At 36.1% G+C, this 27,241-nt stretch overlaps 1 protein-coding gene and 1 long non-coding RNA gene across 5 annotated transcripts in view; both read right to left on the reverse strand.

Moving 5' to 3' along the window:
- Positions 1–8: 8 nt before the first annotated feature.
- Positions 9–2,756, reverse strand: LOC137487909 (uncharacterized). 3 transcript variants are annotated; one of them, XR_012392119.1, is made up of 7 exons: positions 2,704–2,756; positions 2,271–2,383; positions 1,779–1,939; positions 1,186–1,312; positions 924–1,009; positions 533–575; positions 9–434 (listed from the first exon to the last, which is right to left on the reverse strand). It is a non-coding gene; the product is annotated as an uncharacterized lncRNA (long non-coding RNA). The 3 variants fall into 3 exon arrangements; XR_011006717.2 differs by lacking the exon at positions 1,779–1,939; XR_012392120.1 differs by lacking the exons at positions 2,271–2,383; positions 2,704–2,756 and having other exon boundaries at positions 1,815–2,008.
- A 2,347-nt stretch (positions 2,757–5,103) lies between these two features.
- Positions 5,104–27,241, reverse strand: part of tex10 (testis expressed 10) — a 34,712-nt gene continuing 12,574 nt past the window's right edge. For both annotated transcript variants that reach the window (NM_212705.1, XM_073924635.1), the window contains 7 exon segments: positions 5,104–5,310; positions 7,332–7,542; positions 10,385–10,554; positions 10,634–10,714; positions 19,371–19,504; positions 21,534–21,622; positions 26,490–26,667. In NM_212705.1, the coding sequence (NP_997870.1) occupies positions 5,200–5,310; positions 7,332–7,542; positions 10,385–10,554; positions 10,634–10,714; positions 19,371–19,504; positions 21,534–21,622; positions 26,490–26,667 (974 nt within the window). In that variant the 3' untranslated portion in view covers positions 5,104–5,199.

Here is a 27,241-nt window from a genome sequence, read left to right on the forward strand (position 1 = left end):
TGTCAAATATGCTTTAAATGTTTTATTAGTACAGACAGTATCAACAAAATATGATGTCCAAACTTTATGTTTCATCAGAGCAATTTGAAAGTTCAATATATCGTCACTCATAGTTTTCTTCTGAACGCATAGTTTTCTTCTGAAATTACATTTTAAACAACTTGGCGTGCAAATCTTTCACTTCTGGTGTTTCCTTGGTCCTCCACATCAAACACAGCAGTTTAAATGAAGGTATAAATGCTGTAAACTTGTTTGAAAACAAACTGGAGCTAGGAAATCTCATCAAGCATGTCCTGTGAATGAAGTGCTTCCCAGCCACAAGATGACCTTTTTATCCATGACGATGTAGCAGCTGCTGATCACTCGTCTGGTGGTTCCTGATGCACGGATATAGGGTGATGCTCATCTAAGAACTCTTCAAGACTCCAGCATGACTAAGAAAAATGTTTGAAAATAAAATTGCAATCAAATTCTATGATATATTTAAAAGAACATTTAAAGTAAATAAAACATTCAAGAAATCTAAACTCACCTTTTGAAAATCTACATGATGATCCACAACTTGACTCTCCCAGCTGGTTGAGGTGACAGGATATGGAAAAGTAGAAAAAACACATACATCACTGTTGGATCTCCAAAAACAATTAGGTTAACTACTATGACTAGAACTAGAAAAACAGACAGCTGTCTGTCCAGAATCCTGAATTTAACACAACACTTGGAGCAAAATTTAGAGGAGCTTAAAATCTTTTATATCATTTAGGGATGCTGACTTCCCCAAAATATTGGCCACAGTGTAAAAAATATTCATAAACTTACAGTTTTCTGTAAGCGTGTGCGTGCGTGCGTGTGTGTGTGTGTGTGTGTGTGTGTGTGTGTGTGTGTGTGTGTGTGTGTGTGTGTGTGTGTGCGTGTTTCTTTACCAGATTCAACTTGTTAGGCCCTTTCAGGTCCAGTATTGACGCCACCTTTACTGGAGTCTAGCAGATGTTTCAGGTCCAAATATAATCTAAAATATTAGGATAAGCAGAAGAGAAAAAGTGCAAAGACAACAGCAAAACATTATTTAAGTAAAAGTTCACCCACAATACAAAACTTATCACCTTCATGTCATTTGTTATTCTCTAATGCTCTAATACCCTCTCAGCTTATTGTGAAACAAATACAGAAATTTATCAAACATACCTTCATTATTATCACCACATATGACCAAGAAGGTGTGCTTGGTCATTTCACCAACTCTGGAAATACACCATCCGTCTCTAATCAGCCACCGTCACAGGGTCTTGTGTTATTGTACAGAGAACTGTGGCTGTTAAAAAACAACAACACATTAGTATCTAACACATATGCATAACCTTCAGATAAAAAAGAGAGAAGAACATCACAAAGTATGCCTCACACATTTTCACATATCTTTTGATTCAGATGTTGATTATTGATAATAAATCTACAAATCAAACCTGTATCATCATTAGGCTGCTCAAATATGAATCAGTTGATTAATTTTACAGACAGGTGGCTGTTTACAACGCACTAATAAAACGGAAATGTTGTGTACAGTACATGCTAAGTTTAGCCTATAGTTTTAAGCACAATATCATGCGGGAGAAAAAGCTTGACTAAGATGTTCCTGACAACAGAAATAGCCTAACTTACTAACGTCAGACATCCCGAGTTGGGAAAAGTCATTTTCGGGGGATACAGAGTTGATTTGCGGGAGGTAGCGGGAGAGATGAGTACCTGAAGAGCAATGGGATGAGCTGCGCGCGACGTACCTGAAGAGCGGTGGGGGTGACTTGAGCGCGACGTACCTGAAGAGCTGGGAGGGATGCGGTGGAGAGGGGCGTGCAAAGTGTTTAATGACCGGGCGGGAGACGCGCGATTTCCGGGAGATGATCATTCATTTGCGGGCATCTACTTGGGCATCTGGGAGTCTCTGTGCATTTGCGGGATAACGTTAACGTTAGTCCCGCAACTTCCGGGAGACTTCTGTAACGTTAAATGTCTGATAAAGTGCAAACGCGGTCATTTAAAGACATTAATGTTAACATTCCGACTTTAATGGTTGTCAACACTTAATATAATTCAAGCGTACGTTATCACACGAGTCTAAGTTATGGACTAACGTTAACGGTATATGGACGGCCACGAATGAACCAAAAGGGCCGAGGTGTTTAAAATAACCAAATTAACGTACACGAATAACAAACAATCATTTGTTTCAGTCAGGAAGCCTTTTACAAGTAAGCATATGTTCATTTACTCACCAGATATGTTTTAGAAACTCTCCAGAGCTTATGGAAACCGTCCTGTGTTGCCGTTAGCATCCGGGCAGAGTAGGCTAACGTTAGGCTGCTCCGGGGATTCCCTCGCTAGTTTGCTTAGAATTAAAGGAGAAGTGTCGATTTTATTTTACAGATGGGTAACAACGCACAAAATGGCATTAAGCGTGACAGAAATGTGCTGAACATGTACATTTGATGTTTTTATGCACTATGTATGCGTGAGCATATATAAAAACATTCTTGAAAAGAAGTCAATAGTAATGCAGTTAAGCTAGATACACAAACGACCATGAATGAACCACAGAAGTTTAAAATTGTCACTCCATTCTAAAGTTATTAACTTAACAACATGTTTACAACTGTATTTCCTTAAAGAAAGTCAGTAAAATACCAACATTTAGGTAGTTTGACTCACCAGTTGCTGTTCTAAACCTCAGATGGAAAATGGCGTCTGGAAAATTCTTCAGTGACTGGGGCTGCATGAATTCCCGGATGTTGGAAATAACACCACCAAGTGTAGAAAAGATAACTCCTTGATTTCGCACTGAATAAAATCAATTCTAACTCTTATTATATTCATTTATCAAAATCTAACTCTTTAACGTCAACACTTTACTCTCAAATGCTTCAACACCGAGAATTTAACTCTGATGAATTTGCTGTGTACATTTCAAGAGTTTACACTAAGGCTGCATTTATACTGCATAGGTTCAAGTGACTCAATTCTCATTTTTATCCTGTGCGATCGGATATGGCCCATGTATGTAAAAGTAGGAAAAAAAAATATCTCAGATTCTGATTTACTCAAATCAGATTCAGGTCTTGTGTATATGTCGCTGGTTCGAGCCTCAGCTGGGTCAGTTGGCATTTCTGTGTGGAGTTTGCATGTCCTCCGCCCCGTGCTTGCATGGTTTTCCTTCGGGTGCTCCGGTTTCCCCCACAAGTCCAATGACATTTGGTATAGGTAAATTGGGTATGCTAAAATTGACCGTAGTGTATGTGTGTGTTTGCGGGCACAATATTCGCCATGTAACCTAAATGAATATAAAACTGTGGAAAACGTCACGTGTATAAATCATGGACATTACATTAAGCTGGCCAAAATGAGAACTTCTGTCATAAATAATGCAGCCTTAGATATTGCTTGACGCAAATAGCTGGTCTGGCATGCTGTCCCGGGAGAGAACCCTGAGCTCGGAGATAACTGAGCCCAAGGCTCCCACTTGATCAATAAGCATATAAGGGGGTCCGAGATCAGGTAGGTCTCAAGAGCTCCCACCAGTAAAGGGAGGAAAAGGAGGAGATTGGGTGGAAGGCAGGATTCTTCCAAAATGAAGCTAAGGCAGTAGGGTGAAATCGGTCTATTTATTGTAAGCTTGAATCAATCTGATTGATTACGGATGAGGGACCAGCTGCAATCAATCATGTCACCTGCTCCTCTCGAAATTAGTTTATGAAACTTCACCTATTATAAATTGAGTATATAGATCATGTGTATATAGCATGCATATATATATATATATATATATATATATATATATATATATATATATATATATATATATATATATATATATATATATACACAGTTGAAGTCAGGATTATCAGTCCCCCTGAATTAATAGCCCCTCTTATTTTTTTTCCCCAATTTCTGTTTAACGGAGGGAAGATTTTTTTTTTCAACACATTTATAAACATAATAGTTTTAATAACTCATCTCTAATGACTGATTTATTTTATCTTTGCCATGATGACAGTAAATAATATTTGACTAGATATTTTTAAAGACACTTCTATACAGCTTACAGTGACATTTAAAGGCTTAACTAGGTTAATTAGGTTAACTAGGCATGTTAGGGTTATTAGGCAAGTTATTGTATAATGATGGTTTGTTCTGCAGAATAATGGAAAAAGAATTAGCTTAAAGAGGCTAATAATTTTGTCTTTAAAATGGTGTTTAAAAAAAATCGAACTGCCTTTCTTCTAGTCGAATTAAACTAATAAGACTTTCTCCAGAAGAAAAAATATTATCAGACATACTGTGAACATTTCCTTGCTCTGTAAAACATCAATTTGGAAATATTAAAAAAAAAAAATTCAAAGGGGTGCTAATAATTCTGACTTCAATTATATATATATATAATATATACATTTTAATAATAATATAATTTTAATATTTTTAAGTCATATAGTTTATTTAGAAATCATGCAATATAATATATAAATAATAATAATAATAATTATAATTTTAACATGTTAAAAATAGTTGAAAATGAGTTTAGATAAAAAAAATTTCAGGATTCTTTAATTAATACACAGTATTTTTTAAATAAATACCACACAGTACACATTTTTATTGTCACTTCAACGTAATGGATCCTAGCAGAATAAAAAATATTTCTAACAATAAAACACTTACTGACTTTGTGCTTTTTAACAATACTTAGAACAAATTTGTGTATTTCAGTAATCTGGATTTCTTTTAAAAAAGGAACATGAAGTAACTTGTATGTTTTAGCTGCTTTAAGTAAATCCCACAATAGCTTTGTTTCCATCAACCTGTGCTAATGTGCAAATTTCAGGGAAAAATATATTTTTCGCTGAATATTTTTGTAGTTTTTGTGAATAATGTGAGAAACTCTAAAGTTTCTCTGAAGTGGACATTAATCTCACGTGACTCCATTATAGTTACTAGGTTACCAATACTACCGTCAGCCACCCATATCTACCAGCAGAAACAGTGGGCAGTTAAAAAAAATCTAAGTTTGAATCAATAATACATTTTAAACTGAAGAATGAAAGACACAACCAATCATTTGATTATCACAAGGTTTATTTTTTCATTTTGTACAAAATGACCGGACTGGAAAAGAAAGGCTGCAGCTCTGAAGACTGTGTTGGACAATAGCGGCTAATAGATGTCCCTTATGCCCATGTTTGCCCGATGAGTAGACAGCGTCACACTGTAGCAGTAGAGGAGGTCAGTCAGCCACTGCTCACGGCTCTCACCACCATAGTAATGCTGGAAAAACACAACATTGCATTCAATATTAAAGGGGCCATATGCAAGAAGTTTAATGATCGTTTGATATTCAAGCCCCCTGAAAAGTTTTATGGGTGTTAAAAAATCTTTATGCTATTGTTGTCTATAAGTCTAAAAGTTATTAGTGAAAGACCAAATGAAATGTTTTAAGAAGATATATTACTCTGAACCAAAAATGTTTTAAGTTGAGTATAATTTTAGCAATAGCAAATTTTGATAAGTACTATGCATTGCTTAGTACTTCATTTGAATTTAAAGGTGATTTTCTCAATTATTCGATTTTTGAGAATTTTTAAGGGGGTCGCACACCAGACGTGCTCCAGACTCTTCTTTCTATGAGGGTATGCAAACCATTGCCACCTGTCAACGTCTGTTTGGGTTGCTTAGCAATATAGACAACACAATCTGCTTTGCAACCTGCTTAAAATTCAATACTTTTAAATGGTTGTATCTTGGCCAAATATTGTCCTAATAAATCATACATAGATGAAGAGCTTATTTGTTTAATAACGTGATATATATACCTCCATTTCAACTAAATTAACAGTTGACTGACTGGTTCAGGGTCAGACATAAGCATTAAAAATGCAGTTTCTCATCTAAGCTAATATAATATAATTACAAGGCATTATATATATATATATATAATATATATATATATATATAAAGTCTTGTATCATGAAATATCTGAAGTCTGGTTTTGCGCACTTAACACAAACACTATATTAGCTCCTTTCACACATGCAGACTTTCTGGAAAATTACCAGCATTTTTACGGAAAGGTCAGTATGTGTAAACAGCCCTTTTTGTAAAATACTGGTAAATGCTTCTCTGTATGAACGCAGAAGGAAAATTGCAGAAAAGATAATGTTTACAATTAAAACACGCTGCAAAAGATATCTACTCCAGCCAATTAGATCATTCATATGCATTCACATCTGTGCTGTTTATAAAAATAAGCCTTTGAATATTTGAATAGTCAAATAATGTTTCTATGTTCCTTCTTAATGCCAACCGTGGAAAAAATTATGGATAAAATGCTTATGATAAAGCGCTGTTTGTTTAACTTCAAGCTCTGCTTCAGTTGCTTGACGCTTGTGCATGTGAAGCAGCCGGTGAGCACCAGCACACACACATATTATGTAACGTAACCATCAACCAAAGCCCGACCCCGTCTTTGTTTCCAAATACAAGCGCAGCCGTTCATTTCTAGCTCATTTCTAGTTAATGACGTCAGTATTTTCAGGTATTTTGGAATGAATGTGTAAATGGTCTTTTTCGGAAAATTTCTGGAACATCCTTGCCTGTGTGCACAGCACTTTTTTGAAATGACCAGTAAAGTTGTTCTGGAAAATTTCCTGATATTTACCGGTCTCACTGTGTGAAAGGGGCAATTCTTTAAAAGGTGCTCTATGCAAGTTTTGACTCTAAAGCAAGAAAATTCCATGCGTTTGCAGATATTAAAGAATCATGCTACATACTTGTTGATCTAAAAACCACTCATATTTCAGCATCTGAGGCTGCCTTGGCGGAAAACACTGCGTATTTCATTCCAGTCATGAAAGCTGCCTCAATGTATGTAGATGCTGTTGAAAATGCGACCTCCAGAGTACAGTATAGCAGCTCTGAAATAAGACTCAGATTCAAAGTTATCAAAAAAAATCCACAAAAGGTGTTTTAAATTAGCAAATAATATAAATATTTTAAACGTAAACATTAGCTGAGCAGCATACATTGTAATGCTCAGTCGTCAGGCATGCTAACTCCTATTAGTGTCGTCAATCTGGCAACCTGCATTTGTGTCGAGTCCTCATCAGAGAGGCCGGGTGAAAAAAAAAAAACCCTCTCCAATGTTTTGAATTTGGACTGCAATACCCATGTCAACCACTAGGTACAATCCTACACACTGCAGCTTTAAAATAAAACAAGCTCGTCCCTGACTTTCAGTTTCTGTAGACAGATTTTTATGTCAGTGGCTGTGTATGTGTATGTGCATGTACCGTTAAGTCTTGTATGATATGCTGCAGGAAACTGGCGTTGGCCATCATGTGGTTGCGTAGCTGAGTGTGTTGTAGAAGCAACGAGAGGATCTGTGCCAACACGGGCAGCTCGTCCTCACACAGATCACGCACACGGAAAGACTGCAGGACGAGTCGCAGGAGCCTCGGGACTGAGCTCAACGCGGCGAAACACGCCTCCCACACGGCATCCCTGAAACACACATGAACATACAGAAATTTGGACCAACGCATTTATATTTTTAAATGCTGAATATTATATTTCTTTAAACCTAAACCCCAACGTAACTTCCAAACTAAGATTGTACGTGATATGCTGTGTGTGTTTTTTTGTTGTTGTAATGATTAGTGAACAACTGGTCAATAATAATAATAATAATAGGGAATTTATTATTATGAGACTAACTGTAAAAGAACAAATTTCTCTAATATTAGACACAAATAAAATTGGAGTTTGCATGTTCTCATGTGTAAGCGTAGGTTTCCTCCGGGTGCTCCGGTGTCCCACAGTTCAAAGACATGCGCTATAGGTGAATTGAATAAAATAAACTGGCCGTAATGTATGTGTGAATGAGAGTGTATGGGTGTTTCCCAGTGATGGGTTGCAGCTGGAAGGGCATCCCCTGCATAAAACATATGCTGGATAAGTTGGCGGTTCATTCCACTGTGGTGACCCCTGATTAATAAAGGGACTAAGCCGACAAGAAAATGAATAAATGAATAATATGAATTTATCTTTATAATATATGTAGATGTTTAATATTGCTTTGATTTAGGCTGATTACTTGACCAAACATTAAAGTTTAAAAGTACCAATCAGTGCTAATCTCTCACACTGGGAACCAATACGACTTTTTGACAAACTGATACGAGGAGGAGTATTTTAATTTGTGTACTCGCCGATACAGAGTACAGTTTCCGATACCTCTTAGATTTGATTTCAATGAAAGTGCAATTGTTTTATGTTTCGTATAAATCAAGGATGAACAGAAAAATGTTTAACAGAAGCCTATTCCAAGCCTAAAATATACACAAATTATTGATAGCCCTGTAATTTGACAGACCATATTTATTATCGATTTAGCATGGACATTTAAAGGATAAATTATCTTTGTGCTGACACGCGTCCACGACTTCACCCATTACATAATCAAGTGTGTGCAGTTTAAGTTGCCTTAGGGAATTTCTTTCATTTTTTTTTATTTATAATTTATATAGTGAATATTCCAGATGTGTGCTCTAAATGTTTAATGATAAAGGTACACTATATCACTGCTTCTGGCAATGTCCTAAAATACAAATGTTTTAGAAAGAGATCACTGGATGCATGTCAGACATGTATAATATTAAAATCCCTTTAAATGCCAAGCTCTGTATTCTTGGGTTGTATCCTATGTAACTTACAATTGGGAAGACCAAAATTTTGGATTTTGGTTTCCTTCAAGCTAGAAGGGCTATTGCATTACACTGGAAACATGGATGCTCCATCCATAGAAATGTGGAAAAATATATTGAACTGTGTTGGACTGGAGAGACTAACTTATATGATCCAACTTCTATGACCAAAGGCAAGCAGAAGGACTTTGACTATCTTTGGGAACCATACATGAATAATATTGTAAATAGTTTTTTGTAAACATGTACTTTTATATTGTAATATTCATTCATTTATTTTCTTGTCGGCTTGGTCCCTTTATTAATCAGGGGTCGCCACAGCAGAATAAACCACCAACTTATCCAGCAAGTTTTTACGCAGTGGATGCCCTTCCAGCCACAACCCATCCCTGGGAAACATTCACACACACACTCATATACTACAAACAATTTAGCTTACCCAATTCATCTGTACCGCATGTGTTTGGACTGTGGGGGAAACCGGAGCACCTGGAGGAAACCTACGTGAACGCATGGAGAACATGCAAACCCCACACAGAAATGCCAACTGAGCCGAGGCTCGAACCAGCGTGCCAGCGACCTTCTTGCTGTCAGGTGACAGCACTATCTACTGCGCCACTGCGTCACCTTATTGTATTATTGTTTTTGTTATTTTGTCATGTATATATACACATGATAATATTTGACTAGATATTTTTCGAGAAACTTCTTAACAGCTTAAAGTGACATTTAAAGGCTTAAATAGGTTAATTAGGTTACTAGGCAGTTTAGGGTAATTAGGCAAGTTATTGTATAATGATGGTTTGTTCTGTAGACAATTGAAAAATATTTAGCTTAAAGGGGCTAATAATTTTGACCTCAAAATGTTTTAAAAAAAAATTAAAAACTGCCATTCTAGCCAAAATAAAACAAATAAGACTTTCTCAAGAAGAAAAAAATATTATCAGACATACTGTGAAAATGTCTTTGCTCTGTTAAACATCAATTGGCAGATATTTAAAAAAAAAAATTCAAAGGGGGACTAATAATTCTGACTTCAACTGTATGTTTATATATATATATATATATATGGGGAAGGGGAAAGAATCAATAAAAATATTGGGGAAAAATACATAGTTTATATATAAAGTAAGTGCTAGCTTGTTTCGCTGTGATCATTATGCAAGGATCATATTGCATATTCGGTTTATTCTTCAGTAGCCTTTAGAATTGTTAATGTATTTAATAAATGGATTATTTATAAGGACTAAGCTATTAATATATAATACATTAATTAATACATTAAGATATTAAAATTAGGTAGGACAGCAAGTCACATATACATATTGAAATACTGTTAAGTGGTATCGCTGTGTGATATTAGCATTTCATGTACGATACAAGTATGAATATTTTAACCAAGTATTGACCCAATACTGGTATTGGGGAATGCCTAATTATTACTGAAGTTATTAAAAATCATTGATTGCTGATACAGACATTACAGGATTAGCAAAATAAGTACCCTTCTTTTCAAATGTGTTGATCCTTTCTTTCTGTTAGTGCACTAATGGACTTCCCCCAGAACTGTTTACAACTTCTCTTGCTGCATCATCAAACAGTTATTGTGTGTATAAATGTTACAGTATGCAAATATTGACCTCTTGCGGGCGCTCTGCTCCAGCTGTAGCAATAGACTGAGCATGCTCAGACAACAGTCAGACAGGAAGTGGAGGAGTGTGTCGCTGGGCAGGAAGTTGACATCCAATAAGCGAGGAACACACCTCAGAAGAGCCACACACACACAGTCTGGCACCACCACGAGTCCAGCCTGCAGAAACAGTGAGAGTATCACAGCAAACATTGTCTGCAGCAAAACACACACACATACACTCAAGACACACACTCACCAGGTTATTAATGATGGCATTCTGGATCACATCGAAACACTGCGCTCGAGAGCCCAGAGTGTCCAGACAGTGACAAACCACCTAAATAAAACAAACAAAGTGTATTAATCTTCAAAAATTGATTACCTGTGGCGACACAGTGGGTAGCGATGTCGCCTTAGAGCAAGAAGGTCGCTGGTTTGAGACTCAGTTAAGGCGCTTCTGTGTGGAGCTTCCATGTTCTCCCCTCCGAGCGCTTTGGTTTCCCCCACAGCCCAAAGACATGTGGTATAGGTGAATTGGGTAAGCTAAATTGTCTGTAGTGTATGTGTGTGAATAAGTGTGTATGGGTGCTTCCCAGAGGGGTAGGGCATTTGCAGCGTAAAACATGTGCTGTATAAGTTGGTGGTTCATTCCGCTGTGGCGACCCCTGATTAATAAAGAGACCAAGCCAAAAAGAAAATGAATGAATGATTACATGTGTTAAAGGGACATTTCACCCAAACAATGAACATTCTGTGATTATTTACTCGCCCTCTACTTGTTCCAAACCTGCTTGAGTTTCTTTCTTCTGGTGAACACAAAGGAAAAAAGCAGCCACTGACTTCAATGGTATTTTTCTTTTCTAATATGGATGTCAGTAGCTGCTTTTTCCAACATTTTCATGTGTTCAACAGAAGAAAAACACTCATAAATTAAGAACCGAGAAGTTTTTCCACGCAGGCAGTTTTCCATAAAATCATCAGCATTATCGCCGGCTCTGATCAAGGTAAAGTGATTTGTAAGTAGCACCTAAAAACTGCTGGTTTTATTTAACAATTCGTTCATTCATTTTCCTTTGGCTTAGTCTCTATTTTAGAGGTCGCCACAGCGGAATGAACCGCCAACTATTTCAGAATATGTTTAACACAGTGGATGCCCTTCTAGCCACAGCCCAGAATTGGGAAATCCCAACACACACACACACACACACACACACACACACACACACACACACTACGGACAACTTAGTTTATTCAGTTCACTTATACCGCATGGACTGTGGGGGGAAACTAGAAGACCTGGAGGAAACCCATTCCAACATGGGGAGAACATGAAAACTCCACATATAAATGCCAACTGGGCCAGCCGGGACTTGAACCAGTGACCTTCTCGCTGTGAGGCGACAGTGCTAAGCACCGAGCCAATCCTATTCAACAAAATCTCATGGCAGTTCATAACTTTCTGATTTAGCAGTTAATTTGCGTGTATTTTTTTTTTACATTTTCTTACAATTCGCTCATACCCCAATGACGAGTTTAGGAGCACACTGACTGAAAAAAATGAATAAATAAAAAATTTAAATAAAAATAAAAAAATCTATGGAACTTAATAAATTTGCCATTTTTCTGGCAATACGTAAATAATTTTGTTTGACCGGAAACAATTGGATGAACAGTATAAACATTGGACCGCCATTTTAAAATAAACACATTATTCTGAAAATGATCTTTTAATCTTACACACACACACACACACACAGTTATGTAGTTACTGTCCATATAGATTGCATACAGATATACAAATATATTTATATATAGTCCTCATTTTGAAGTCATTTTGGGAAAATGTCAGAAAAATTATTACATGTAAAGTATTATACATATGTACACATGTATTTATGCACGCAGATATGTGTGTCTCAAATGGTATCTCATTCCATTTATTTGTAAAATGTAAATTTTTTTGGAATTACATTAGTTCAGGCATGTCCAAACTCGGTCCTGGAGGGCTGGTGTCCTGCAAAGTTTAGTTCCAACCCCAATCAGACACATCTGGGCTAGCTAATCAAGCTCTTACTAGGCTCTCTAGAAACATCCTTGCAAGTGTGTTGAGGCAAGTTAAAGCTAAAATCTGCAGAACACCGGCCCTGCAGGACCGAGTTTGGATACACTTGCATTAGTTAAAGGGCACCTATTTTTCCCCTTTTTCATAATTTAATATATATATATATATATATATATATATATATATATATATATATATATATATATTCATATATAATATAAATATAAAAAGTCTTAATATAAATCTGGAAAATTTGAGCTTTTAGTGCATTGTAATCGTTTTTGTTGTCTGTGCTTTTAATACAAATTAGTTGGGTTCTCCCCATTCACTGTTCCCACGTGCCTGTCAGAGCCACAGAGATCTCTCATTATTTCACTGATGTGTGTAGTCTTTACGTAGATAAACAGCATAGTGACAGACCCGCATAAAGCAGATCTCCCTTGCAACAGCAAAAAATGTCACAACTGTTATTTGATATATGTGTTGTGGAGTTCATTCAATTTCCCAGAGATGGGTTGCGGCTGGAAGGGCATCCGCTGCGTAAAAACCTGCTGGATAAGTTGGCGGTGCATTCCACTGTGGCGACCCCGGATTAATAAAAGGGACTAAGCCGACAAGAAAATTAATGAATGAATAAGTTAATTCAAGCCTTTCTGCAACGATGAGTCCCACACAAACACTCACAAATGTTTACCTTTTTCAAAATAAGCCTGATTTAAGTCCACAAACCAGTACTGAAATGTTGTCTTTTATAATTGTACTGCTATGCGGCTGTGATGATGAATTACGTACGAATTTTACTGTATTTATTACAAACATGCACTGCTTTAAAAACATTTCAAACTCAAAACACATTGTTGAGGTGCAGATGATCACAGAGAGCTGAACAGATCTTTTAATCCTAGTTGCTGTGTGCATGTCCTGTCTTATTGATATGATTATTTTTGTTACAATGGAAACATGTTAATAAGCGTCTGTCAATCAATTCGGTGGGCAGGGAAACCGCATTTCTGCATCATGTTGTGGTGGGCCTCAAAATGGGAGGGATTGGATCCTATTTTAACGCAGGGAAAATTAAAAAGAAAGACCTATTGGGTTTCCATAACTCCGATATATGACTGTGCACACACTATACCTACACACGGTTCTGTCCAAACACCTTACAAAAGTTGATTTTCATCACTAGTGCCCTTTAAATAAAAAATTATAATTAAGATAAATAAAAAAGGAAGTCAGATTGGAGTAACAGTCACTTTTGAGATAGAAAAAAAGTGTGACCAGTCTTTCAGCTTTCGGTCTCAGTCTACAAAGAACCACTGAATTATACATCACAACATCTTAACATCTGACACATTCACACACATACACAGACATGGTTTAGGTCAGACAAAAATAAATCCTCAGACAAAAGAGAAGTCCACAGAGTAAAAAAGAACCCACACACACATACAGTGATGGGCTCAAAGGGTTGTACTCTGTCATAATGTGAGTTGACATGGGACAGATTAGCGACACGCTGCCACTCTGAACTGATATTTTATGAGCACAAACAATAAATAAGAGTGTGAGGAATCTAATAGTGCTAATAGCATTAGGGCAGATTGGATTAAGCAGATGAAGGCGGAGCGGAATGTCATTCAGAGCAGGTTATTATCAGACATTAATCAGACTAACAGCGTTAAGAACACATTACACATGCTGCACATTACAGACGCCTGATTGCCAATAAAGGAATGGACCCCCAGCAGCCACACACACACACACACACACACCAAACTTAATTTGATGCTAATTGTCATGCTATATATCTGAGAAAGGGTGAGAATTTTCTTTAAGAGTTTGATGTAAAATCCCAGAAGGATTGAAATATACTTTTAGCACATTTTTACGTTTGGCAACATTTATTCAGAAAGAAAATAAAGTGCTGGGAAAAAAACCTGTTTAACATATTCCAGGTTTTGTAAACATGCCATTTAAAACATAAGATAGATCTACTGATTTAAAAAATGAAAGTATTTTATGTTTAAATCCTGCTCTTATTTTTCATAAATACAGTAAAAACAATATTTGAAATATTAATATTTAAAATCCATGCTTTATAAATATTTTACAAAATCTTAGAAACAAATTAATTTTAAGCAGCTTCAGTTGTCTGTCACATTATGCATCAAAAATCATTACGATAATATCGATTTGCTCCATAAAAAAATTCTTACTACTACAAGTAAAATGAAATTAGCTTAAAACTCTACCCTTTAAAAGTGTGTGTGTGTGTGTGTTTAATTAAAAACAAACATACACATAAATATTGAAATATTTGAGCTTGCGTGAAACACAATTGTTTATTAATTCTGTTGACATTCCCTCATATATACACACACACACACACACACACACACACACACACACACACTTTTTTTTATTTTAACATTATTTAAGCCAGGGAGTCTCATTGAGATTTAAAATCTCTTTTACAAGAGTGACCTGGCCAAAGTAATAGCCATACAGAATATTTTAAAATAAATAAACACATTTCATCAGTCCTCTCAGCAAAAGCATTCACATGCTTCCAATTCCACTCTCTTAATAATGTCTTTAAAATGACAGAAAGACACAATTTGATTTAGTTTCAAGTCTTTGCTAATTATTCCATGCCCAAGGTGCACAATAAGAAAGTGCCGTTTATCCCAGCTCTGTACAAACTCGGGGTATATTAAAATGCAAACACTTGGAAAAGCAAAGAAATTCCAAGTGAAAGAAGAGTACAAATATAAGATGAAAGTTTACCTAAAATAGCTTTATAGATAAAAATGTAAAACTTAGTGAAGCATGATGTACCGAATCAAGTCTTGTTAGAATAGAAAATGCTGTATGCATTTACTGTATATTACCATAATCAAAGACAATTAAAAAAAATCATGACCTAAACTTACTTGTATTCAACCAGCAAGTTTTTTTTGACCAAAAATGACCAAAAGATAACATGACGAGATATCAGAGGAGAATGGCCAGACTAGTTCCAGCTGATACAAAGGCAACAGTTACTCAAATAACCACTCCTTACAACCAAGCTATGCAGAAGAGCATCTCTGAACGCACAACACGTCCAACCTTGAGGCAGATGGGCTACAGCAGCAGAAGACCACATTGGGTGCCACTTCTGTCAGCCAAGAACAGGAAACTGAGGCTACAATTTGCACAGGCTCACCAAAATTGGACAACAGCTGATTGAAAAAAAAAAAAAACATTGCCTGATCTGATGAGTCTCGATTTCTGTTGCGACATTCAGATGGTAGGGTCAAAATTTGGAGTCAACAACATGAACTATGTATCCATCCTGCCTCGTATCAATTGTTCAAGCTGGTGGTGGAGGTTTGGGGGATATTTTCTTGGCCCACTTTGGGCCCATTAGTAACAATTGAGCCTCAGCCTACCAGAGTATAGCTGCTGACCATGCCCATCTTCTGATATACATGCATTGATGAAATGAGCAATTGGATGTGCCAAAACTTTCTTCAGTTAAACAAAGAGAAAACTGAAATTATTGTGTTTGGAAACAAAGATGAGGTTCTCAAGGTAAATGCGTACCTTGACACTAAAGGTCAAACGACAAAAAATAAGGTCAAGAATCTTGGTGTGACTCTGGAGTCAGATCTGAGTTTCAACAGTCATGTCAAAGCAGTCAGTAAATCAGCATACTATCATCTCAAAAACATAGCAAGAATCAGATGCTTTGTTTCTAGTGAAGATTTAGAAAAACTTGTTCATGCTTTTATCAGCAGCAGGGTGGATTACTGTAATGGACTCCTCACTGGACTTCCTAAAAAGACAGTCAGACAGTTGCAGCTCATCCAGAACGCTGCAGCCAGAATTCTGACCAGAACCAGAAAATCAGAGCACATCACATCTGTCCTCAGGTCTTTACACTGGCTGCCAGTTACATTCAGAATAGATTTTAAAGTATTATTACTGGTCTATAAATCACTAAATGGCCTAGGACCTAAATACATCACAGATATGCTCACTGAATACAAACCTAACAGATCACTCAGATCATTAGGATCAAATAAACTAAAAGTTCCAAGAGTTCAGTCAAAGCAGGGTGAATCGGCTTTTAGCCACTATGCCCCTCGCTGCTGGAATCAGCTTCCAGAAATGATCAGATGTGCTCCAACATTAGGCACATTCAAATCAAGACTGAAAACACATCTGTTTAGCTGTGCCTTTACTGAATGAGCACTGTGCTGCGTCCGACAGATTGCACTATCATGTTTTTCTCTTCTTCTTCATTCTTTCATATCACATTTTGCCTGTTTTTATGTTATGTTTTGTTTTTATGCATTTTTATTATTTGTTTTTATTTTTATTTTACTTGTTTCTTTTATTCTTGTTTATGTAAAGCACTTTGAATTGCCATTGTGTATGAAATGTGCTATATAAATAAACTTGCCTTGCCTTGCCTATATATATACACACACAAAATATTATAGATTTGTTTGTATTTTACACAATACCAATTATTCAACTTCAGAAATATTACGAAAATTGAGGAATAACCTCTAAATTTTAATCACAACAACTGTAGAGTTGTTATTTTGACCATTTGATACAGAGGTATCTAGTACTTTTAAAATATAATTAACACCTCTGTTTTTTCAAAAAGGTTGAGTGCAATTAACTCGTACCAAAAGTTTCTATCTAAATGTGTTATTGCGAGGTGATTTCTTATTGTTAAATAAAATTTCTAATAAGCAGGAGGGGGGAAGTGATTGAGACACTGTGTCCTGTGCTTGTGTACGTGAGGAGAGAATCAGGCTCTTTTCCTCATTAAGGCCCATTATTTTCCATCAGCTTCACCTGCTGGCATCATCTCCGCCGTCACTCCTCATTACCGTATCAACAGAGATGCCAACCGTCCCTCACCACCTTTACTGTCTGATTGACTTGGGCACAAAAAATGAAAGTCCAGAGAAAATTGCATAGAGGAATTAGCAGTGTGTGTGTGTGCAGTAAAGTGAGAGTCAGAGCCTGGCCTGAGGGTGTGGTTTTGTTGGGTTTTAATTTCCGTGTAAAATGTCAGGTGGTGATGGTGTCCGCTGGCTGGCATTAGCATTTGCTTTAGCCAGGAGCACTCTGATAACCAGCCCTTATTGAAATATGGAGACACCTACACCAGTGCGATACGATAAACCTTCGCCCGCTCGAGAACTGGCCTTGAGTCTTCAGGGGGAAACTAAAAAAAAAAAAAAAAAAAAAACACACGCACTTGTGCCTGGAATTACAACCCAAGTGGCCCTGCACTGATTCAAGTGGATGTCTGATGCTCGGTGGAAGTTGATAACCACACATAACTCTGGACATCGCAAAACACTGCTTCCTGTTTCTTCTACAGAAAATTTTCAGAAATCAGTAATAAAAATAACATTTTAAAATGTCAGAATCCCAAAAGCATAACGTCATTTTGGAAACATGAAAACAATACATAACTATTTGATGTTAATGTATAAGCAGTTTTCAGTTTTTCCTCTTCAACAGTCCAAAACAAGAGTCCAAAACAAAAACGCATCTATTCATAATAAAATGTGCACCACACAGAAAATGGGGGAGAATAAAGTTCTCAGATGAGATCAGTCTCAAAGAAGAAAGTCCTACTTCACCTACGATGGCTGAGAGTAAATCATGGGATCATTTTCATCTTTGTGTGAACTAGCCCTTTAAAATAGAGGCAAGCGGTATGAACAAAATTCTATTTCATGGTAAGAGTAATTTTATTTCACAGTGATAATTTTTTTTACAATATAGTTAAATAGGTAGCCTAGTTATAACAAAAAACAAACTAATAGAACTTTATATCTCTAATAATTTCTACAGAAATGAAAAGGACATTGAACGTGGATAAACCCTTCCATAATAGCCAATAAATTCCACTTTTACAGTTCAACTGAGTTGTGTGGACAAACTGTATTATTATTCAAATAATTCCTAAGATAGCTAAAAACTAGAACCAAGATTAATATTATTAAACTGGAAACAAAAAGCTGTTCCTACATATATACATCTAATGAGGGATGTAATGAAACATTTGGAACTGGAGAAAAATCTGATTCTGCCTAAAAAAGAAACCAGACAATTCTATCAAATCTGGCAACCTTTTATAAATTATTTTAAAGACATAAATTCTACGGGAAATTGAAATCAGACTAATTTAAAGGGTCAGTATTTAGTTTATATTTTAAAATATAAAAGGTTTATATAATATAATTTATATAATTTTAAAATATAAAAGGTAATAAAATATTTAGGTTTAATTATTAATTTGATTCTGTTTTTGTATTTTCTTCTCTTTTTTTATTTATTGTATTTATCTATTATTATTTTACTTCTGTATTGTTTGTTCTCTTTTATTGTCAATTGTTGTGTAAATGTTTGTAGGTCTGAATTTGTAAGTCATTGTGTTCGAATGTTTAAAAAACAATAAAGAAAGTTATAAAATACTACAGCCAATTTAGCTTATTCAATTCGTGGTAATGATATATATTATCAAAAACTCCAGCTCTAATTTCACTCTTTGATCGTCTGAGTATACGCCTAAAAGCACTTCTATAACAATTATAAAATGTCATTTTTTAAATACTGGTATTCTTTAGTGAATAGAACTTTTTTTTTAATTTTTACAAGCAAACAACATGCAATTATTTGTCACCAAAATAATTCAAGAAAATACTTAAAATAGTAGTCTTGACTGAGATTTTTGTATGGGATTAGCAGCCAAGTGAGCAACAGAGGAGAAAGAGAGAGGTGTTTAGAGGGGACACAACGATTGACAACAGGATCAGAAACTTACACCAGTGACTGACAGCATAACAACTGACAAAGCACAAACAGCTGGATCGACTAAAGACAGAGATTAAAGAGAGAGAGAGAGACTCACCTCCACCACGTCCCAGTGATGCAGGAACTGATCCAAACTGGTGGTGTACACACTGAGGGGCGAGAGCGTGGAGGCGGCCAACAGATCGTCTTCATCTTTGTCTTGCAGAGCCCGCAACATGTCAGAGGAGAAACCTGAAGCACAGGGTCATGGAAACACTGCTTTATCAACATCATGAAGTATAAAGCCGGCACTCAATATCACTCAATCAGTCTTTACAGGTTTTTACAAGTCTACCATCACACACACAAAAATTGCCATATTACAAACTATCTTAGAAATCCATCATGTGACTTTACTGAAACTCTCATTCAGCCAAGAATAACTTGAAGTAGGCTGTGTCTGCATTGAACTGATAAAGGTAAACTTATAGTTGATTTAACAATATTTAGTGAAAATACAAATAAGTTTTACTTCTTTAACTCAATTTAGGAAAATGGCTTCATGGCAAACTTAACATTTTTACAATAGTTTAGCATATATTTACATAAAATCACAATGAAATGCAGTTGGCCAGCAATTATGATTGAATGAACTAACAAATACACTAGAGCGGCACGATATTGGGAAAAAATTATATTTTGTTTTCCTGCAATTTATTTTGCGATAAATACAATTTTACCACATGTTGTCTTTATATAGTATTCACGCACAAAACTTGAAAAATGACATATTAAATATTACTGTATAGTCTTCTTTATCAAAACCATAATTAAAAACAATGATCTTAATCTAAAGCTTCAAACAATATAATTTCTTATGATTTCTGCTTCCTTGAAATGCTTCATAGATATTTACATAAGTACAGGGTAGCGCTCCTTTGAAATGAATGTGGGACCAAGGTGTAGTGGAGGACTGGCCATATGGAGACATATACATGTAAACATTTATATATGTATCTATGATCGGGAGTTTTCCCAGAAGTCAGTAAACAAATAATTTTTTAAATTACGAAAATTATAATTTTACATCACTTTTCTATATCGATGGATAAGTGACCGCACGGGCATTACCTACAAAGAGCATGTGTTTGTTTGCATGGAAATGTATTATTTACCCTCCCTGCTAAAATTGATCTAATCCATGTCCTGAAACACACCCTCTCTCCCGCTTTCACTTCTAAACTAACAGAGGGAGTGATATGTTTATGAATGAATATCCATTATGAATAACTCGTAAGCACTGATATCTCTGCCTCTCAATGTGCATATCCACCTTTCTGATTTAAATGGTAAACACAATTTGTAATATTCAATAATTTAGGGCGGAAAGTGTGCACATAGAGGCGCAGGCACCATTATGTTATCAGGCACCCTTATAAGTAAAAATAAACTAGCCGTACTTCACTTATATGACAATAACACAAGTTTCTGGAACCGCAGCATCTTGTTGTCATATTTCATTTACATTGTTTGCTGATTTTATTCAACAAGACTAGCATAAACCTAGAATTTAGTGCAAGTTGGTGCTACTTTGCCTTTTGGTCGGTGCAGTAAGTGACTGTATTGTCATCGATAACATAACTTATTTAGCACAAAAGTTCATAACATACGAAATCATAAAAAACAAAGTCTTACTTATGAAATGTTCAGCCTTTAGGCTTTGTTTTTTTTTTTGTTTGCTTGTTAATACACCGATATGCAGCGCAATAGTCCAGAATCTTCAAATTGGTTTTAGTCTTGACTAAGTGCGGTAGAATGACATTTGTCCTAGGACACCTGTTCAAATGTGGCAGTGGTATTGACACATGCTCAGGATCTGTATGCGATATCTAGTGTATATATCTATGGAAATGCCTAAAAATAATAATTAAAATAAAAAAAAAACATGCAAACGATACACTTTCACTACATTTTGGATAGATGTTGCAATGATAAACTAACATACCTGATTGACTATAATCCAGACTGGATATTGCACATGCTACGATGTTACTATTGCGAGTGTGTACATTGCGACATGAATGCTAAAACGATATAATATGCAGCCCTAAAATACACTGTATTCGATAATGTAATATTTCAAGGTTTTTACAATGATAATGACTGCTTTTGTAGAAGAAATTTGAGAGCCAAAGGTGCTTATAAAGTTGTGTATTATAAATGCTCACAAAATCCAGAAAGGACTGATTGAATTTATATGTGTGTGTGTGTGTGCAGCCACCTGTTAATGTGGTGAAAAAGAAACTGAGGTAATCGACATCCTTCAGCGGGACATCCTGCGAGGCGCTGGAGCAGCCGCTAAGAGGAGACCTATGAGGAAGCACACATGCATTAGTGTGCAGCGGCCCGACACTGATCCGCTCTCCTGTTACACACTTCGCACTGTACCTGTGTGTGTGTGCGCTCCAGCTCTGAATGCCAGACTAAAAATACTAGCCATCTGAGATCCCTCATTTCCTTTGAAATCAAGCTCCAGCCACAAAAACACTCACCTTCAGCAAATGAGGACACTCAGCGGATTGAGGAATCGCGGTGGTCATCCTTACAGTGTGATAGACAACATATAGTGTCGCTTTAGGACATTTGAAGAAATGCTTAAAATCCCTAAAGGGTTTTATTTGCTTTTGTAACTGGTTTATAAAACATATACTATAATAATGCAGGGTATATGAATATATTAATACAAGCATTAGTAATGGAGGAGGAAGGTGACAGATTCAAGGAAATAAGTGTTTTAACCTTAATGTCTGCCTTTAAGCTGCATGATTTAAGCATACATGTCTGTAAAGTCAAATATTTAGTCACTATAAACACAGAAACTGAACTGAGAAGTCATCAAAATAAAAGGTTTGAGTACAGTAGAATGTACCTAAAGTACAAAATAGAATAATTATAACCTTTTAAAAAATAGTTGTTAAAATGAGCCTTTGATATTTTAGCCGGAGTCTGTAATTTAAGTAAACGTGTTTTTATTCAACAGCCATTAAAATCTTGTTATATTATGCAAGTTTCCTGATTTCAATTAATTGGGTATGCTTTTGACTACAGATTAATTTAATCATTAAAAAAACTCACAAAAAAAATAATAATAATAATAAAAGTAAAAGGTAAAAATTAGGAAAACTGAAACTCGAACATATTAAACAAAGGAAACAAATCAGAAAATATTAAATCTTGAATATTTGGACAGAATTTGAAAACAAAATATCAATCAAAGCACTCTACAGAGGGCACATGAATCAAGGTCACTGGAAAGAGCTTCAGGTCAGTCCAGCAGTGGCTTCATTTTTCAATGCCTCCATACGCATTTTATTTCACCAAGAATTTGAGGTCTAGTAGACACAGTCAAAAGTTGCCATTACATAGCCACAGTGCTTTTCCAAGCAGGAAATCAGACAGAACCAGTGTGTGCGTGTGTGTTAAAGCTACTTGAGGACAATCTTGCTGTCTTATGATTCGCCCTTACAGATGTGGATCAGCCTCGAGGCCAATAAAATGCATGAATATCTGATCTTTTACTTGTTTTGATTTCAGTTCTTTTATGATTGTGGAATGAGCATGTGCTGGACTTCCTTAATACACACTGATTGGCTAATTTCCCATCAACCCATTAGTAAAAAGGGCCACACACACACACACACACACACACACACACACAACAAAGATTCACCATTCAGCATGCCATTGCCAACCACACACACACGCACGGCTAATCGGACAACACACAAAACTATCGCTAAAGTATTAGCCCTTTGTCCAACTTTATCACCACGTTCCGAACCTCATGGCCACTGTTTAAAACTCTTCAGGAGTTTAGTCTTGTTCTGCTGATGTGATCAAAGTGAATTTTTTGCGAAGGACAGAATGTTCGGTTCATGTTGTTCCGAGGATTGGCTCACTTAACAGCATGTCACGCAGCTCTGCCATGAACAGAAGCGGCCTTAAAAGATGCTTCTCTTATCATGGAGGAATCCTGTCACACGTCCAGACTTTCCAAAAAGTGCAGTCGGTGTGAATTCGCTTGCTGTAGCATTTGTTTTGGAATTTCGGTGAGACTTTGAGCGGAGAACTCGACAATCTCATCAAAAGAACAACACTGCCCTCTGTGGGCGACACTCAGCCTAGCATCAGCAAACTGAAAGAGCCCGGAGGAAAGGCAGCGTATCCAAAACACATCCACAAGCGTCACACAGGGATTCAAAGTCACACACTCAAACATGGATCCCATTAGGATTTGAGGGAAATCCACAAATAAAAGAGTGGCTTTAGGCTAGTGAGAAAAAGAAGTGCAGTGGGGACACAGCGTGTCAGAGATACACACACAGATGTACTCAGACACCCGAGGCCCTCAGCATGTGGAGGAACTCGAAGGAATATTCTGTCAATCATCCAGAACTAGTCAACTAGTTAAAATTAAATTTAAATGTCGATGCTTATCAGTCTTAGTGTAAGACTTTTAACATTTTTATTCAATTTAGGAACGTCCCTGCTGAAAAATACAGCTTAAACCAGCCTTAACTGGTTCGGTAGTTTTAAATGGTCAACCAGACTGGTGTTTAAGAGGTTTTGGTCATTTCCAGCCTGGTCTTCCAGCCAGCTAAAGCCAGCTTGACCAGCCTAATTTAAATAAACCTCTTTTTGAATAAGGAGCTGTGTTACTTTTAACAAATACAGTATAAACCAATATCATAATTTTCTTTTCGGCTTAGTCCCCTTTATTAATCTGGGGTTGCCACAGCGGAATGAACCGCCAACTTATCCAGCATATGTTTTACTAAGCGGATGCCTTTCCAGTTGCAACCCATCACTGGGAAACATCCATACACACTCACTGACACACATACACCATGGACAATTTAGCCTACCCAATTCACCTGTACCGCATGTCTTTGGACTTGTGGGAGAAACCAGGGCACCCAGAGGAAAGCCACATGAACAAGGGGAGAACATGCAAACTCCACACAAAAACGTCAACTGACCCAGCTGAGGCTCAAAACAGCGACCTTCTTGCTGTGAAGCAAACGTGCTACCCACTGCACCACTGTGCAGCCCATACACCAATATATAGTATGTATTAATATTTCGAATTAGCTTAAATATTATTTTGTAGATTTAATGTTTATTGTAGGTTTAACTTATTTTAGAAATGAATTTTAATTACATTTTAGAAAGATGTTTGGATGATCTGTTTGATTTAGTACTCTGACGTTTAGATCAAAATGTCAATGTAAATTGAACTATGCAGGTTATTAAATAAAAGTTTTGACTTTTTTAGTTTTAGTTCTATTAACAAAATAATTTTAATAGCTTCAGTAAACAAACTAAAGAACATTTGAATAATCTAAACAACCTTCTTGCACCTTTTACCTTGCAATGGAAATTAATATTCAGAAGATTAAAATTGACACAATTTACCCTCAAGTAGTACCCAACAGAAAAACAGAAAAGAAGATATTTTGAAGAATGTTGGAAATGAGTAGCCATTGGCTTCCAAAAACATTGTAAATATTAACAGTGGATACCAGTTTAACATTCTTCAAAACATCCTTTGTTTTTTCAGAACAAAAAACAAACAGGTTTGGATCAAGTGGAGGCTGAATGAATAATGACAAAATCAGTCATCTCTGGTGTAAACTATCCCTTTAAAGGTTCTATGTGGAATTATCAATGCCAATAAAGCCACTTATGCCAATAAGGATTATTTATTTTTAAAAGTGTATGTTATTTTTAACTAATTTTGCTTAAAGTCAATTCAATCAATTTCTTATGTTGTTAAAATGTCACGTCTTTTTCTTAAGACTAAAACAATGTCCTCTCACTTAATAAAATCTCTTTCCAACTCTAAGCGTACTTCGCAACAGCTTCTTGACAAAATGTTTAAACTGCTAAACTATTTGTTATTCTGCCTACTGTCTCTAAATACAGAGAACACACTACAGCATGACCTCCGCCTCACTGTGCAGTGACTCGTGGCTCTGTTCCGCCTCATTACGGCCAATCGTGGGTAATGACTAACGGTCACGGCCAATCAAAGTTAAGTGGGAGAACTGGCCATCCTCTGATCGCACCGCACTGCTCTCGGCTGTCCCCGATTGGCTAAATTGCTTGATTCTATTAGCAGGGAAAACTCAGAGGCTGCTGTCTCCTGTCGGCAGTCACATTTTAAACATATCAGTCAGATGCAGACTGATACTGTCCTGCTCATAACTGAGCTGCACATGCACGGCCATACACACACACTAATGCACTTATTTGTCCTCATTTAAGCAAGTATTATGTCTGGTAACTTGCCTGAGAAGTATTCTAAAATTAGAGTGTGTAAGATGAGTATATGTTTATGTAATCTGTAAAATGACGTGATGTAAACTTGAAACTAAACCAAGTGATATGCTCATTTAAAAAGCATCATAGGAATACACTAGGTACAAAGATATTTAAAATTATGGAAATATCCTTCCCTTTAGACTAACTATGAAGAAGTAGGGGATGTAATTTCTGAGTTTAAAAAGCAACCAAAGGGTGCACCGAGGCAAGTACAGAGAAATAATATTCACTAAGGTTGGACATCATAATTATTTTAGATATTGAATTATTAATTTTCCCAAGTTACAGAATTAAACGAACAAAAACAAATTTTCAATCTGATTCAATTAAATCTCGAAAACAAAAGTTTGCTTTTTCAATAAAATTGAACAAAATATATTAATTAATAACACAAAACAACATTTAACACAACAACAAAAGAAAAACAACAAAATGAAATGAAACCAGACAAAAATAAAACAAAACAAACTAAACAAAACACGCCAAATTAGACAAAAAATAAATTAATAAAATAAAAAAACTAAACAAAGAAAGACAAAATTAGACAAAAAAAAAACAAAACAAAAAATATATAAAAATAAAATAAAATAAAAACAAATAAAATCAAACAAAACAAAAATATAACATAAAACAAAGAAAGACAAAATTAGACAAAAAAACACTAAACAAAACACATTTAACAGAAAACATAAGATTGAGATCCTATTAGTTTCCGATGTTGCTTAGTCAGATTTAGAAGATACAATACAGAAGACAATTCTCTTCTCCCTGCCACTTTAAACTCTATCCAGCAGTCCTGGGAAAGCAGATTTCAGACTGCATTAGTGCTGCTGAAGTGTCATAACCCTCATACCTCAGGTGTACGGTGCGTATGAGTGTGGTGGCCAGACTCGCAGAAACTCTCCCAGTGTTGCAGACCTCACTGAGACACGCTAGCAGCTCGGCTGGAAACTCTGGCAGGAAATGCAGAATCTGAACCAGTCTCTTCTGGGACTCCACAGGCAGCACCACCACACAGCCCTCCTGCGGATCTGCAATTTATGAACATATTTTATGCACATAAATAAAAAGATACCATATTATGTTGAATAAAAGTAACTTTTTTAAATGGACATCATATTTTAAACTTTAGTTGATGTAATGTAGATGTGTGAACATAAACAACATCTCTGTATGTAATATGCTCAAAGTTTAATGCAAAGGGACACAATGGCTTTTATAGAGTTAGCTTAGCAAAGCCTACAGCAAACAAAGTTTGAGGCCTAGCAAAAAAAAATAAAAAATACATCTGAGTAAGTGAGACCACAAATGCTTCAAATTATGCACATTCACTATCAGCATACACCCCACACAGCAATGGGGCATGGCCAGAGATGCTGTAACGTTACAGCAGAGAGAGCTAAAATGCTGTCCAAATGCTGCTATTTCCACTGAGCTTGTTTGGTTTCTGTATTTGGGCTTAAAGGACATGGCACAAAGAGAGGAGTGCTTACCTTTTATAATGTTCTGGAGAATTCTAAAAATTATATAGCTAGCATTTGACAAAGGACAGCTTGCAGAATCTCTCTCAGTTCAGTGCTGGATTCAGCTAAAAACTCCTCAAAG

This window comes from Danio rerio, chromosome 16, assembly GCF_049306965.1.
Source record: "Danio rerio strain Tuebingen ecotype United States chromosome 16, GRCz12tu, whole genome shotgun sequence".
In the NCBI taxonomy this organism is placed as follows: domain Eukaryota; kingdom Metazoa; phylum Chordata; class Actinopteri; order Cypriniformes; family Danionidae; genus Danio; species Danio rerio.